The sequence below is a fragment of the Atta cephalotes genome, assembly GCF_000143395.1.
Source record: "Atta cephalotes unplaced genomic scaffold scaffold00005, whole genome shotgun sequence".
Lineage (NCBI taxonomy): Eukaryota > Metazoa > Arthropoda > Insecta > Hymenoptera > Formicidae > Atta > Atta cephalotes.
Window position 1 is genome coordinate 1,044,184 of NW_012130069.1, and position 15,781 is coordinate 1,059,964.

Sequence of the window (15,781 nt, forward strand, 5' to 3'; positions counted from 1 at the left end):
TTCTAAATAAAAAAAAGCTCATTCTTCTATCTTCTATCGCTTTATGGTGATATTTAACTAAATCATAATTGGAAAAAATTCTGTCAAATGATTATTTTTAATGCCACAAAAAATCACATTTTTTTTCACAATATTTCAAATTTTTAATTCCATGTTTTAACAGTTAAAACTCAAATATTTAAAGTAACGAAATTAGAGCAACTTCTGATTTAAGTATTAATTTATCAATATTCTATTATTATTATTTATAAAATTGTAATGTTTTATAGAATTTCAAAATTAAATCATACAATTGTTTAATCAATGTTTCGAGACGACTGTTGTGATTTTATAATAGAATGTAATGTGGAAGCTACAATCGACGCGAGGGGTTATCTGGCCACGATAGCAATAAAATTTTATTAAGTGTGACGCCGCTACTCACCCCGTCTCGAGTTCGAAGGTTACCTTGTATGCATTATGCAACCACGCGCATTCATGCTACACGGAATTGTCACAAAAAATACTATTTTCAAAACAGACTATTTAGTGACCGATAATGATAAAGAAAAAGCGATCTTCGCTCTCTCCTCAATAAACACGTGAGTTTCATTCACAAACTGTAATCGCATCATTGATTATAAATCAAATAGAAATAGGTCAGCGACAGTATCCGCGTCAATAAATGAAATATTTTGCAACAATATCTTGAATACAAAATCTGGATTGAAAAGTACATTTACAAAGATGACGGTTTTGTTTTATATACACAGAGATATATAATATAAATGAAGAATCATTAGTGTATGAAATATAAGTGAAAGCTTTATCTCCTGGACGTTTTGCCGATTCCTCTTTTGCCAGAGAATAAATGCTTCGGCATTTTATTGCCAATAAAACGATCACCTTCTCCCTTGAGACCTTTCTTGGCTATTTTCTTCTTCTGTGTCTTATGAGCTATGTTTTTCAGCTTCATCTTCATCTGCAATAAACGTAAGCAAGGATAAATTCTATATTTTCATTTATCGTGTAAATAAATATGCTTTCATAAATTGAAAATAATTAAAATGAGATATTCAGCTCTTCAATAATCTATATTTTTTAAGGAAGTTGAGCAAATTTAATCTAACTTTAATTGTGTCTTCATTTTAACATTAATTTTTCTAAAATAGATCACTGCTGCACTGAAATCTTGAAATTTATTCTATTTGTCTATTTATCTCTTACTTCTACGTTTTTAACACCCATTTCATCCCGCGGTGGTCTCGAGACGCTGCGAGCACGCGACTGTGATGCCGATTCCACACGCATGCGTTTCCTAGCAGGTTCTGAGCGCGACCTGGACCGTCCTCTCATTCGTTTGAAATGCGCCTATAGTTGCAATTAATACAGAATATAACATAATATATATAATACTTGATATAATAGAATTAATAAATTACCATAGAGCAATGACTGAATTAACATAGTACGATATAAAAAATTGTTCTAAACTATCTTCTTGAAAACTTTAAATACTTACGTTTTCAGAATCTTCCATATCCACACCCAGATCTTCCATCTGCTCCTTCAATCTCGCGACTGATCGATCGCGGATCTTAGCTGCGGCTGTACGCGGCATAATCGGTTTCGTAGAAGCCTTTAATATTCGCGCCTCGTCCTTCATGACGAACTTCTTCTCACGAATCTGTTTCGCCAGCTGTTCGATCTCGCGCATCGTTTCCGATAACTCTGGTATCTTATAATCATAGAAACCGGCCTCTTCCCTCAACTGCTCTTCCTTTTCAAGTTGATTTAATTTCTGAAAATGAAAAAACGGTATAGAAACATGTTTTGCTTTGGCCATCATGCATTGATACAATCAAATTTGTACTGACTTCAAAGATATCTGAGTCTATGTAATCCGCTATATTATGACCTTCCCATATCTCCGGAATGATATCGTATTTCTGATCTCCCTCAATATCGTAATTTTTCTTCAGATCAAGTACATAGTCATCTCCCATTTCCTCTTCTATCTCCCTCTCCAATTTACGCTTCCTTATGGCTTTCTCCGCAGCAGCCTGCCTCTTCTTCAGAACGCTCTCCGGTATACACGGGACGCGATTAGGATCTATGCTTTTAGGTTGAGCAATGTGCAATCGGTGAAGAAGTCCTTCCACCTATAATCATTGCAAATTGTGCATTACAACTGCATATTTTGCATGCGGATTTTGCGTTAAAAGATCTTTGAATTAATTACCTTTTTAGTCTTGATTTTTTGATCGACTCTGAAGGCTAGAAGTCGCTCGCAAGCCTCCAGTTTCACTTCCATCACGCCAAAATCGGTGATAGTGCTCATTTCTAGCACAGGTATATTCGTATCGTTCTCGAATGGCTTCAGAACAGCCCTCTTCTCCGGAGATAATTCTTCCAAATGTACGATATCCACTTTATTCATGACTATTATTAAAGGCTTGTTCGTGAATAAAGGTTTTATGGATTCAAAAAGTTTTACCTATATAAACAAAATAGGATTTAGAACATTAATGTTAAAAATCACAAGTATTATATTCCACAGCTCACTTGTTCTTCCAAAGTATGACCACATTGCTCCGACAAGTCGCAGAAGTAAAGTACAGCGGCTCGCAAGTGAGCGAGAGCAGTTACCGCTTGCATTTCGATGACGTTTCTCTCTTCCAGCGGATGATCCAATATTCCAGGTGTGTCTATTATTTGCCATCTCAAATATTTATAATCAGTATGCCCCACAAACAAAGATTTTGTTGTGAATGCATATGGTTGAACCTCTACATCGGCTCGAGTAATCTATAGAATGAATCACATTATATATTAAATACTAATTATAGACAAAATAATCATAAAATTATTATGTATTATTTACTTTATTAATAAAACTGCTCTTGCCAACATTTGGGAATCCGCATATAATTATCGTACGCGTGTAAGGATCTATACTTGGCAATCGAGCCAAGTGTTGACGGACTTGCTCAAGATATGTTAAATTAGCTGCCTGTTTCTTCATAATTGTGGCCATTCGACCCAGAGCGGCTTTCTTCAGCAGTTTACACCGATATAATGAATCTCCGAACTTTAAAAGACGAACATAATCCTTCGCTACTCTGTAATCAAAAAATATATTTTGTAAGACAATTAGAACAAATCTTGCGAGTTATATGTAAATCATTGTTTTCTTACTTGTCAATTAAATGCCTCGCTGTATTTATCTGTCCAAGAGCCAACTTATAATGATCCTTATCATACAGGACATTCATCAAATCAGCATAGAATGGATGAACATCATCCAGCTTAGGAAACTCTTGTATTATCTGGGATAATTTATCATGAAAATTCTGTTGAGTGAATTTCACCTTTCGCGTATAGAAAGCACGTATCCTCGTGATCTTATATTGTTTATGAATAACGGTTGGTGTCTTCCGTTGTGTTTTCGACAAAATTATATCAATGAAGTCCTACGTTGAAGAAGATAAAAGTCAGTTTTGTGAAAAAATATTGTAATATAAAAATATAAGGAAAAATTGAAAAATGATTTTTATTTATTTTTCATATGCACAACATACATGTACACAAAATGTATATACAAAGTCATTTCTCCTAGCTTTGGAACATTTTATATAATAATCAAATAATATTCTGATTCTATCTGTAAAAAAGATTTTTGGCTGCTCTCAAAGAGCACATATGATGCATATAGCTATGCATCATTTCCTAAATTATAAATAACTTCAGAAATTTAATTTCTTTCATATATCTTATAACTCCGATCTTACTACTTCTGATTTTCATTATTTTTGATTATTAAAGAAGTTATTGCATAGCTGACTAATTTCAATTGTTCTAGAGTTTAAAGTCGATATTTCTAGTCAATTCTTATATTTAAGATCGTCTTAAGTATAATCTTGAGATGTCATAAGTTAATTACAGAGCTATATTAGTAAAATACTATTTAAGATCTTAGACAAATTCTAGCTGTAGAATTTAGGACTGGTATTTATAGTCGATTTTCATATTTAAGACTGCTATAAGTCTTAAGATGTCAAATCAATCTTAGCATCTTAAGATATTATTTATATAAAGCAATCTTAAAATAAGAACCAATTGTAAATATCAATCCAAGAAGTATATACATAATTTCGAGAACAGCCAGAAACTTTTTTCGTTATATGAAATGTATCACAAAGCTGGATCATGTTGAGAAGTGATATTTTATATACATACATATTTTGCTAATCTATATTATACGAAATAAAATTCACTTTACTTTCTGATTGTTCCTTGTATTATAATAAATATTGCACTTAATATAATAAACGTTATGACATAAATATATAAAATTACAGATCACAAATGTTAACTAACCTTCGCAGTTGGGACAACCGCAATTTTCTTGAAATTGTACAAAACCATTTTCTTTTAGTTGATTAAATTCCGCGTTAAAGAGACAACGTAACTTTTCTTTCTTTTTTTATTAAATACCTATTCTTTCGAGAAAACAGAGGATATTTCATTTACTCTACCGTTTCCTTTGATTTTAAAAACCACGTGTCCCTAAACAATTTGGGTAATTTGAGGTTATAAATCTTCTAGCGGAAGAGACTAATGTCGGAATGTCCCGCAGCGGAAATGTAATATTTTACTATTTACGCGGGAAATCATTGCTGAAATGTTTCGTTCTCAAAAGAAAAATGAACGGAAGAAATACTAGGACATTAATGACACGTCTTATTATCAGGACTAAATGAGAATATTTCAGAATTTACTTATATGAAGAAGAATTCTAGAGAAGATATAGACTTTCTCAGCAAAGTGTTCCAATTTGTATAAAAAAATTTTGATTTTCTAAAAAGTCATCTAAATAAAGTTTTCTAAAAAATTATATATACACAATTTTGAAAAATTCTAAAATTTATATAAAAATTATAAAAAATTATATTTAAAAAATTAAAAAATTATATAAAGATATTTAAGAAAAATTTTCAACGGAATTATCATTGAATTTGCACATCTTTGCAGTGAAATTATTATATCTCATCGCCTTTCTCTTGCCAATTATTGTTTTATTTCCATCAATTCTTTACCATGAAATAATTTACATATTTCACATTGATCAAATAAGTTAAATTACTCCGATCATTTCGGAATTTAGAATTTGTTGCGCATGCGCCTGATGCGTCTGTATGGAATGGTATGGAATGGAAACTCTTTTTCGACGCGTGGACGTTCGTTGCTAAGGTTAGCATGGTTCAACAAGATTTCAAATCGTGAAATATTATTGTAATCCGTTTCTGATCAAAGAAATTTGAGCGATTTCTTCGCTCCGATATTTAAGTTGAATTTATAATTCGCTGTATTGAGACACGACTCACGCGTTTTTGCAATGATCGATGTTGTCTAAGATAACCTAAAAAAAAACTGATCTCTGTCCACAGGATGGCTCCGAGATACGAGTTGGCTGTTGGCCTCAATAAGGGTCACAAAACGACGAAGATTCGCGTGTCTAAAATCAAAAATATACCTGCGAAGGAAAGGACCAAGACCGTCTGTGTACGACCATCCAGGATAAAAGGAGTAAGTGGAAAATGTATACCCATAATTCTCTCATTTACCGCGTTCAGTAGAATATTTATTTTGCAACTGTTAAAAGTTTTCTTCGCTGACTATTTCTTTAAAAGTATTGATCTAAAAATATAATCCAACCAATATTAAGAAAACTTTCAATAGTTACAAACATTCTCTTGATTGTGGACATCATTATTGTACATGTATTGATCAAAGAACCGATGCATCATAATTTATTATCAGAAGCTTATTTATCTTCTCTTTCTTGTGTTATTATTCACATGTTATTATTTATTCTCAATTTCTCCTTGCAGAGACAAACCAAGCACAGCAAGTTTGTAAGGGATCTGATCCGGGAAGTTACAGGACATGCCCCTTATGAAAAACGCGCTATGGAATTGCTGAAGGTGTCAAAGGATAAACGCGCCTTGAAATTCTTGAAAAGAAGAGTAAATGTCTTTTCTCGCAAGTTTTAGTAGACAATAGCAGATTTCAACAGAACTATATAATAGTGTCATATAATTTCATGCTCTGAGTTTTGCTTTATGCCTTAATAGAATATTGATAACTGAATAAAAAAAATATGAAGGATTTAAAAAGCTAAGGATTTTATGTCCATGATGTTAAAAATTGCTCTGAGATCTTAGGTTTTCTAGAAAAAATCACATTGATCAAATTGGTGAATTGTTCAAATGTGACTTGTTAATTCTTTTGTTCAAGAACTTAGAATAGTTTCTCTCACCATCCTAACAATTTCAAAATGTTTAATATTCTCTACTGCTTTTATACAAAAATCTAACACCAGCCAATTACTGAAAGATAAAAATTAATTTCTTATTTTAAGTATTAAAAACTTCATTGTTCAATACTTTTAGTGCTTAAAATTAATAATTGATTATTATCTTTTAGTATTAAATTGGTTCGTATTAGATTTTTGTAAACGTGCTGCAGGGGAAAAGTCAGTTGTGTGCAGAACATGGATACTTATTAAAAATATCAAAACTTTTTTTAGGAAGCGAGAAGTAGAGTTCTTAAACTTTATTTTTTTAATAAGATGTTTTATTTTTTAGTTGGGTACACACATTCGTGCCAAGAGGAAGCGAGAGGAGCTTGGAAATATCCTGGTACAGATGAGGAAAGCAGCTCATCATTAATTATATCTGTTAAAATTGTAAACCACTATATGTACTTGAATAAATCAATATTTCGATCTCGATACAGATAGAATACATTATTCAAGAATACTCGATGCTTTTACCATCTTCGATTCAAATAAATTGAGCAAATACTTGATAGCCCATTCATTCATTTTATTTTCATGACCTATTTTCGTCCGACTTGATAGAGAAGCTATATATATTGTTCCAACTATAAGTTATAAAAGACTTAAATAGTAGAAATAATTTTCAATAATTTTAAAATTAGTTTTTAACAATTCAAAATATAATAAAAAGTTGTTTATGCATTACTATAATTAAATTAATTACTAATAATAAGAAATGAAACAAGATTTTATTAACTATAGATAAAATTTATTTATCAATATTAAATAAATATTAATTGTAACAAAGAAAAATGGATTGAAAAACAATCGATATTATAGTAGTATTTAATACTAACTTTGGTATAATATTTAAAAATATTAAATGTGATTTGTTAAAATTTTATATATCTCTTGTATTAGATATACCTAAAATAAAGAAGTCAATTTCATCAGTTTCCGTGGTGTAGTGGTTATCACATCCGCCTAACACGCGGAAGGTCCCCGGTTCGATCCCGGGCGGAAACATTTTTTGTCTCGAAAAAAACATAATATATTTTTTTTATTTTTATCATTATTAATTATTGTAAATGTAAAATATTTACTGAACGTAATCCACCGTTTTATTGAAATTGTTTTATTGAAATTGATTTTGTTTTGTAAATATTGTTATCAAACAAAATAATAACTAAGAGTACGTTTCAATATTCACTGCCGCAGCTGAAACTATACAGTATACGTATGCTATAGATTTTCAGTACTGGCAGTAAATATCGGAACGTACCCTATAGCTACTAATATAATAATTAATAAGTTTCTTTATAATTCACAATCTTCTTTATAATTCACAATCAAAGAGGTAAAAAAACATCTTTATTAATTATAAAAATATGAATCTCAAGCTAATCAGTTTAATTATTAATATATATGTTCATATTAAATTTTATTGTTTCATTATTATTAGCTGTTATTAAAATTATGTCAAAATTATTAAATTACGTAACTTTAAAACAGAATTGAATAATAATTTTATAATATATACATTATATTCCATATATTATTTTTTTTTACAATACTTTAAAATGCTTTTGTATAAATTTAGCATTCTCCAAGACATTTAGTCCAAGAAGCAAGATGAGAATTGAAACACGTGCCTCTCGATACCTTCGAAAAATCGTAAAAGTTATTAGGAAAACATGTTGAAGAGGAAAGATAGAAGGTTACAAGATAAGCGACAGAGTGATACAAAAATTAGACGATGTCGGTAATCATAAACGGCATCGACGAGATACTATTAAAGACATCTTTACAGGAGTTTGTTTCGTTGAGAATATTGAAGTGATTAAGAGTTAAAAACTAATAAATTGTATTTATTTTAGGATTTATTAGTTTAATAGATGTATTTATGTATTTAGAACTCAATAATACTCGATTTTTCTTTAAAATTGTGATTTCAATGTATCGTCAAAGTTTGATTATCAACAGAGATGATAACTGCAAAGAAAAAAATTGTAATTTTTCTGCAATATAGGATATTATAGCTTTACAAGTATGCACATTTATTTATGGAACATTTATATAATAAAAAAATCATGAATTGAATAATAATAATGCATAAGTCAAATATTTATTATATGTTAATAATAGCAAATTTATATCAATTGTCGATAATAGTCAGCGTTCTTTAATTACCTCCAAATCCTTTTTATACCGCCGAAAATTTACCTAAAGTTGACGGTCTTTAATAGTCTCGGTGTAATAAAAATAGCTAATAAAGTGTACTAACTACTATACCAATTATAGATAACATTGCCATCTTATTACGCAAACAGCGCGAAATTTAAATCAAATCATTTAACTATGCTTCTTGTGACCTCCTCTTGAAAGATGTTCTTCTAATAACTTTTATGCTTTCTTCTAGAGGATCAAAAGATGCATATTTTAATTATATATAATTCAATCTTTTGTTTTTCTATTTAGAATGAAAGAGAGCAAAAAACAGGGATAATTTAAGAAAGTGATCTATGGTGAATAGATTACTTTTAATCGTAAACTCATATATGGATTGTTTAAAAGAAACTGATGACATAGAAAGTTTTTATATTTTCCCATTTTTATCTTGACTCATGTAAATTCATAATTTAGAACTGAAATCTTTGGCATGCAAAAATTTATGATACAAATAACAAAATTTTTGTAACTTTACTTTCGTTGTATCATTCAAATAGAATAATTATTGATTATATTACAATAGATTCATAATGACAAAGAAATTTTTTGATCTTTCACAAAATTGTTAATATTCAACAATGCCTTATCTATTTTGCATGGACAAAAACATCTTATTATACTTTTTACAATTACAAAATGTCACGCATCAGTAATACATATATATATATATGTATATATATATATCCATATGTGTGTGTGTGTGTGTGTGTGTGTGTGTGTGTGTATGTGTGTGTGTGTGTATAGATTTTTGCTTACTAACAATAACTATATAAAATTTTGGATAATAGAATTTCCACTTATTAGAAATGTCATACAAATACTGATAGTTCTACAAAAATCTAATAACTTTTTAATGTAAAAATAATAACTTTTTAATATAAAATATATAGTATAAATAGATACAATTATATGTAAAATATATATGTTTCTTTTCCCTCGTATAACTTTTCTTTATACAAAAATAATAATTGAAAAATATTAAAAAAAAAAAATTTTTGCACTGTTTTGTTCACAACAAATATAATTGCGAGTATGTAATATAATATTCTATATAATTATATATATAACTTAAAAGATTATTACATTTATATGTGATCATATATAGAAAATTTCTTCAAACTTCGCTTACAAAAATTATCTTTTTAATTCTTTTTAATTCTTTTATCTTATTATTTTTTTTCTGTATATACAAACAGAAATTATGAAAAAGAAAACATATATATGTATGACTGACTGTATATATACTTTATATATTTTTAACCAATTTATTATACAAGGTGTCTCTAAATTTCTACATATGGAGTACAAGACTTTAGTCTAGATAGGTGTTTAAAGTTGTAAGAAATTGATCCAATCAAATACAAGGAGAATAATTGCAATTCGTCCATTTCTTATAATTTAAAGCTTATAAATCTGTTGTAGATTCGGGCTTATGCTAAAACAAACAACTTTTTCCTTTTGCAAAATTGCGTCTGACAAGTATCACGTCTTGTACTCCGTATGCGGGAATTTAGAGACACCTTATGTGTGTGTGTGTGTGTGTGTGTGTGTGTACACACACACACACACACATATATATATATATATACATATATATAAAAGTTAATTTGTACGAGAGCTTTTACGGTGTATTACATCACAATATTCACATTTTGTAGTGTTTTATTTTAGTATTTTAAAATTATTCATTTCTAACACATACATTTATCGACAAGATTTATAAAGTCGACATATTTCCTTAGTTGTATTCGCAAAGATGTCCACAACCAGTAGGACATTGTCGATTATTATTAAACCATTCTCTCATATGATTTATATGGCCTCCATGTGCACAACCTTGACACCATACATAGATACCACGTACAACCTGCAACATACATCACATATAAATATTACGTACAACCAGAAAATATTAATATTAATAAAAATATTTATACATATATATATTAATAAAAATATTAACAATTTTATCATTTGTACTGAAATTATTTTATTATAATTGAATGCAATTAATTTCCATTGATTATAATATAATTGTACTAAATTGTAATTAAATTTGTGAAGTAGGCTTTAAAAACAATTTTCTATTATCTGTATAATAAATCAATCAAATTTTGGAGGAAAAATTTGTACACATAAACAATTCCAAAAAATATTAAACTAAAAAATATATAAGATTCTAAAAAATAGAAATCGAAGTGATAAAAAAATATAAATCAATTTAAAAACAGTCTTGAATATTGTAATTTTCTATTTTTGAGTTTATTTCATTTTGAATATAAATACAAATTATTTTATAAATTTAAATGACAAGAGCTAAATTTCTCTTACTTGATTACAAATAGAACACAAAGCGTGCTCGGGCGTATGACAATGATCACACAACCATGCAGAGCGTTGCAATGATTTTGTGCATGCTACACAACACGCGTGTATCGTAGTTGACTGTTGATTTAATTGCGATATAGATGGTATCCATGCCAATTGTATTATCTATAAATTATTTACATTAAAGTATTTTTATTATTTATGAATAAAAACTATCAAGAAAGAAATTGTCAATTGCAATTAAATAATATAATACATTCTGAACAAACCTGTGTAGCTACATGCCAGAGCTTAAATTTGCCGAGCATGTCCAAGTATTCTAATATCCAATGTTCCTGTAAAGCTACAGGAATATTCAATTTTTTCCTTATTTCTCCTAAGACAATGAGCATCGATACTGTTGTCTGTACATCTCTTATTGCTGTGTGAAAGTGCAGTCCCTCCAGAACTAGAGGCATAAAATCAAAAGGCAGAGGTTTTGGTAGAACCGGAACTACTAATTTAGGTTGATCTTCGACTATAACAGAAGTTGAATTCTCGCTGAGATTAGGAGGATGATTGGGAAATTGTTCTGGTGGCGGAGACCGATCCTTGATCTCATGTCGCAAAGGAAAAGCCTCCTTCTGCAATTCCTTGGTCCAATCATCATCCTCCATGCGCATCACAGTTTGTCTATTTTCGCCGTGATGTTCCAAAGACACAGGTTCATACTCGGTTTCGCCAAAGATAAAATCACCTCGTGATGTAGAAGGTATATCACTAAGTAATGGTCTCCTATAATTAGAAACATTAAATATTCTGATTACATCGATAGAAATCAATTAATTCAACATATACGCACGCAATATAATTCTAGAATTTATGCAACGATGAATATATAACAGCACCTTGGCAGAACAGTTGCCGTATTAGTCGATGGTCCCATGATATTTTGATTCTCCGGTGCTTCAGTTTCTGTTTCAGTCTCATCGTCACCGCCACTGGCAGCGCCAGCAGGATTTTCCCCTTGGAGAGATCTTGCGTCTTGTTCATGACCTAAGAAAAATCAATTTATACAATTAAATGTAATATGATAACATATATATTATTAATATGTTGTTTATGATATTCCTGCTTATACTTACTTGATTGTTTACTCGCATTTGATTGTTCCATACCAGAACTTTTTGTTACTCCAGGTATTATATTTGATGTATTAATTACATCTTCTTTAGGCACCGTCGGTGCACTCTTTTGGAGTATCTCAAACGGATCTGTATACATGACTTTTAAGACTTGCCACGCTTTGCTGACCTATATAAATAAGACTATTATTATTAAATATATTGATGCTATTATAATATTATATATACAAAAAAACATTTTTTTCTTACAACATAATTGCCAAAATCATACGCAACACGTGCATTGTGATCGCAGGCTTCACTTAAATTTCCAGAAAGCAAATAATTTTCTGCGGCTATCTTAAACCAATTCGGTTCGCGCACACATCCACGGAATCTATTCATTACACTTGAAGCCATACAAAAATTATCATCATTTGTTACAGGTGTTCTCCTGCAAAAGAACAAAAATATATAATAAATCACAATCAAATTTTCAAAAATTAAAACAATAGAAATCTTTCAACTCTATTATAAAAAATTTTTTTAATTGAAAGAAAACTATTAAAATTGACAGCTTGCAATGGCAACTAAATTTATTCATTCTATTTTATTTATCTTGAATTTTTTTTATAGTCACAATATTTTTATATAATATAATATAAAAAAATGTTCACCTCATTAAATTACTCAGCTGCCTTGCAATACTTGCTGGTTCATATTTCACCTTGGAAGCGCATGTAACGTCATGTTTTAAATTTATTGCAACACTCTGTGGATTTGCTTTACTGGCTGGTCTTACTGCATCATCAAAAACATGATGGTATAATGTACAATCCTGTAAAATGGAACATAAGATGAATTGTGCTGCATATTGTAATAGAAAAGTGAATAATGGTTGGCAGTATTACTCTGCTTGTTGATAGAAACGATTGCGGGTTGCCTCTCCATGCAACACCTGTAGGAACATCCTTATGCTCATTGAAACTTGCGAATGGAATGTACGGTCTGCGAATATCCCATACATTTATGCTACAATCAACGACTAGAGCACAGCTGGCTATGTGATACTTTTTTTGAGGTCTCCATTTTATACGTCCCACTGAGGCTATAGTATGTATAGTATAATCACAACTTGGTTTACCCAATAAATCCCAAACCTGTAAAATTACAATGATATAAAGTGAGAAATATACCTTCCACAAAAAAGTTTACATTAATGTAGAAAATAAAGTACTTTGATAGTTTTATCTCTGGATGCTGTAGCAAGCCAAGTAGCTTCTGGATGCCAGTCACAAGCAAATATTGGACCACTATGTGCAGTAAAATGTTGAAAGTAACGTTCTGGTTTTCTCATATCCCACTGTTGTACATGACCATTCTCTGATACAGCAGCAAAAGTATGAGGTTGTTGTGGACAAAATTGGACGTCTCTCACAGACTCTGTATTACTAAAAACGTGAATATTATATAACAATCATTAAATTAAATGAAGTTTTTTTATTTAATCTTTAGACTGCCAGGAAAACTACTTTTGTGGCTCTTGAGTTTGGGTTAAAATATTTTTAGTGGATTTTAAGTACTAAATGTAATGTATTAAATATATATGTGTGTATGTAGCCCATGCAATAAAACATATAAAAAATATATTTAAAAATATACAAAAAATAAAAAAATATAAAACAAGAAAATAGTAAAAAAATAAAAAAAATTAAAAATTAAAAAAGAAAATCAAATAAAAAAGAAAATCAAAAAGAAATTACAATCTTTCTACATTTACATACAATTTTGGATAATTTTAACAGTTTTGAGTCTATACATTTACATTCATTTATGTTGTCAATATTGTGGACTTAGGACTCGAAATTTTATAAATCTATGTTCAGAATTGAAATCAATGATATCAAAAATCCCGAAAATACATTATTTTTAAGAAAATAAACATTTTTTATATTTGATTCTTGCTGAGAAAGCATTATTTTAATTTAAAATAATTAATTAAAAAAAGTAATCTAAAGGTTAAATAAAAAAAGGACTCTTGAGATGCAAGAAAAAAGATTCGCCGTTATATTTAATAGCTTTATGGACCACTATGCTACAACATAAGTCCATGCAGCTTACTTTACCTATAAAAAGTCTTAATTGCTTCTTTTATTCGCAAATCAAAGCATTTCATGGTACCATCTTGTGAGCCAGATATCAACCACATGGGTTCTGTCATGTGAAAGCTTACTTTATTCACAGTCCTTTTATGATCAACAAATACATGATCCTGTTTTGATCGAGATTGCCTATTCAAGTTCCATAAAACGACCGCACCATTTGTGGCTGCAGTCGCAAGAATATGATCTACAAAAATTAATAAAATATATTACAAAATAATAATAAATGATTTATTAAGACCATATCAATATATAACAAGAGTTTAATGTCTGTAATGGTCAAAGTTGAATCTTAGATGCTTTAAATTGATGATTTCTATGTAAATTTATATACTAAATATATAATCATTTGATGATTACATGTGTGCCGAATTGACGTTTTGGACTTACAAAATAATGTGATTCATTATATTGATATAGTTAATTAATATTTAAATATAATTTACAGAAAAATAATTAAATATATTCATGAAAATTTGAGTTAAACTAGAAAAAATTCAAGTATCTATCTTTTATAATAATATTGATTATTTAATATACGATTTAATATATAAATATAATTATAAATATAATATAAATATAACATAAAAATATATCATATATCGTAATAAGCAATTGGATTACCATCATTAAGATTCCAGGCAACATCATTACAGGAAAAATTCAGATTCAAATTCTTCCCAACACGAAGATTGCAGGCTTCTTCAAACCTGTCTTCCAATAATGTGAATATTTTGAAAACTGTAATAAAATATTATTATAATATAATACTCACATTTATTTTCTTTAGAAATAAGAAAATAAGTTTGGTAAAGTAAACTTAATTAATTGTTTTGACCACGTTGGTCAGATTGCAATAATCTGCATCCTAATTATATTTTAAAATATATCTTATTTTAAACTTATGTAAACGCACCATTACGACCGGCTATTACAACCTGGCTATTATCTTTATTAAGGGCTAAGGCGTTTGCAGGTCCTTCTTGAGCGATGCATATAGTCCTCGACGTCATGCTGCATTTCAAAAATTAACATTAAAATATCCAATTAGAATTAAGAATTAATATTAAATTATCATCGCAATATTAAATTATTATTAATTATTATTATGAATAACTATTAATAACATCATACCTTCTAATCACTGTTATAGTTTCCGTTTTATGAAGCTTGTTTTATGAAGCCTCAAGCACATGTCACAGAGTTACACAAAGCATAGTGTTCATTTGGTACTTATATACTTTAGAGCATACTTTGGAGCAACTTGTCAAAAATGACAATTATAAAATGTACAGCTATCTCTACAAATTTCTATTATCTTTCTTTCTTTCATAAATATTTGTCATTCTTTCAGAGAGATTGTATAGAATACATTTCAGCTATCCATAATCATGTTGGAGCAAAATGACATTGCGCAATGTTTGATGCATCTATTTCTCTTACTGCGTATAAATAAAATTAGTATTTGTATAATGTATATGTATACATTCAATACAAATTTGAAAAAGAGAGAAGTAAAAAATTCGAATGGAACTAATGTCCATTTCTAATGTAGAACTTTAATTTTGATTTAACTTACTTTTTATCTTCTAATTCTAAAAATTAAAAAAAGATAAAAAAGCTCATTAACCTGCGTT

The 15,781-nt window shown here is 29.2% G+C and overlaps 3 protein-coding genes and 1 non-coding gene across 4 annotated transcripts; 2 read left to right on the plus strand and 2 right to left on the minus strand.

Moving 5' to 3' along the window:
* Positions 1–687: 687 nt before the first annotated feature.
* On the minus strand, positions 688–4,407 carry LOC105626253 (probable nucleolar GTP-binding protein 1). The gene is made up of 9 exons (XM_012207558.1): positions 4,360–4,407; positions 3,178–3,452; positions 2,864–3,101; positions 2,545–2,787; positions 2,222–2,476; positions 1,857–2,141; positions 1,502–1,780; positions 1,207–1,350; positions 688–961 (listed from the first exon to the last, which is right to left on the minus strand). Exons 1-9 carry the CDS (start codon positions 4,405–4,407, stop codon positions 806–808), a joined length of 1,923 nt encoding a protein of 640 aa, XP_012062948.1. The 3' UTR covers positions 688–805.
* Positions 4,408–5,195: 788 nt separating this feature from the next.
* Positions 5,196–6,850, plus strand: LOC105626252 (60S ribosomal protein L36). Its single transcript, XM_012207557.1, has 4 exons — positions 5,196–5,232; positions 5,430–5,568; positions 5,874–6,008; positions 6,630–6,850. The coding sequence occupies exons 2-4, from the start codon at positions 5,431–5,433 to the stop codon at positions 6,711–6,713; spliced, it is 357 nt and encodes a 118-aa protein (XP_012062947.1). The 5' UTR covers positions 5,196–5,232; position 5,430; the 3' UTR covers positions 6,714–6,850.
* Positions 6,851–7,275: 425 nt separating this feature from the next.
* Positions 7,276–7,348, plus strand: Trnav-aac. Its single transcript has one exon. It is a non-coding gene; the product is annotated as a tRNA-Val (tRNA).
* A 2,941-nt stretch (positions 7,349–10,289) lies between these two features.
* On the minus strand, positions 10,290–15,157 carry LOC105626255 (WD repeat-containing protein 24). Its single transcript, XM_012207560.1, has 12 exons — positions 15,061–15,157; positions 14,769–14,885; positions 14,109–14,331; positions 13,220–13,433; positions 12,894–13,142; positions 12,660–12,820; positions 12,253–12,436; positions 12,004–12,172; positions 11,767–11,914; positions 11,149–11,653; positions 10,883–11,044; positions 10,290–10,418 (listed from the first exon to the last, which is right to left on the minus strand). Exons 1-12 carry the CDS (start codon positions 15,155–15,157, stop codon positions 10,290–10,292), a joined length of 2,358 nt encoding a protein of 785 aa, XP_012062950.1.
* Between the last annotated feature and the right edge of the window lie 624 nt (positions 15,158–15,781).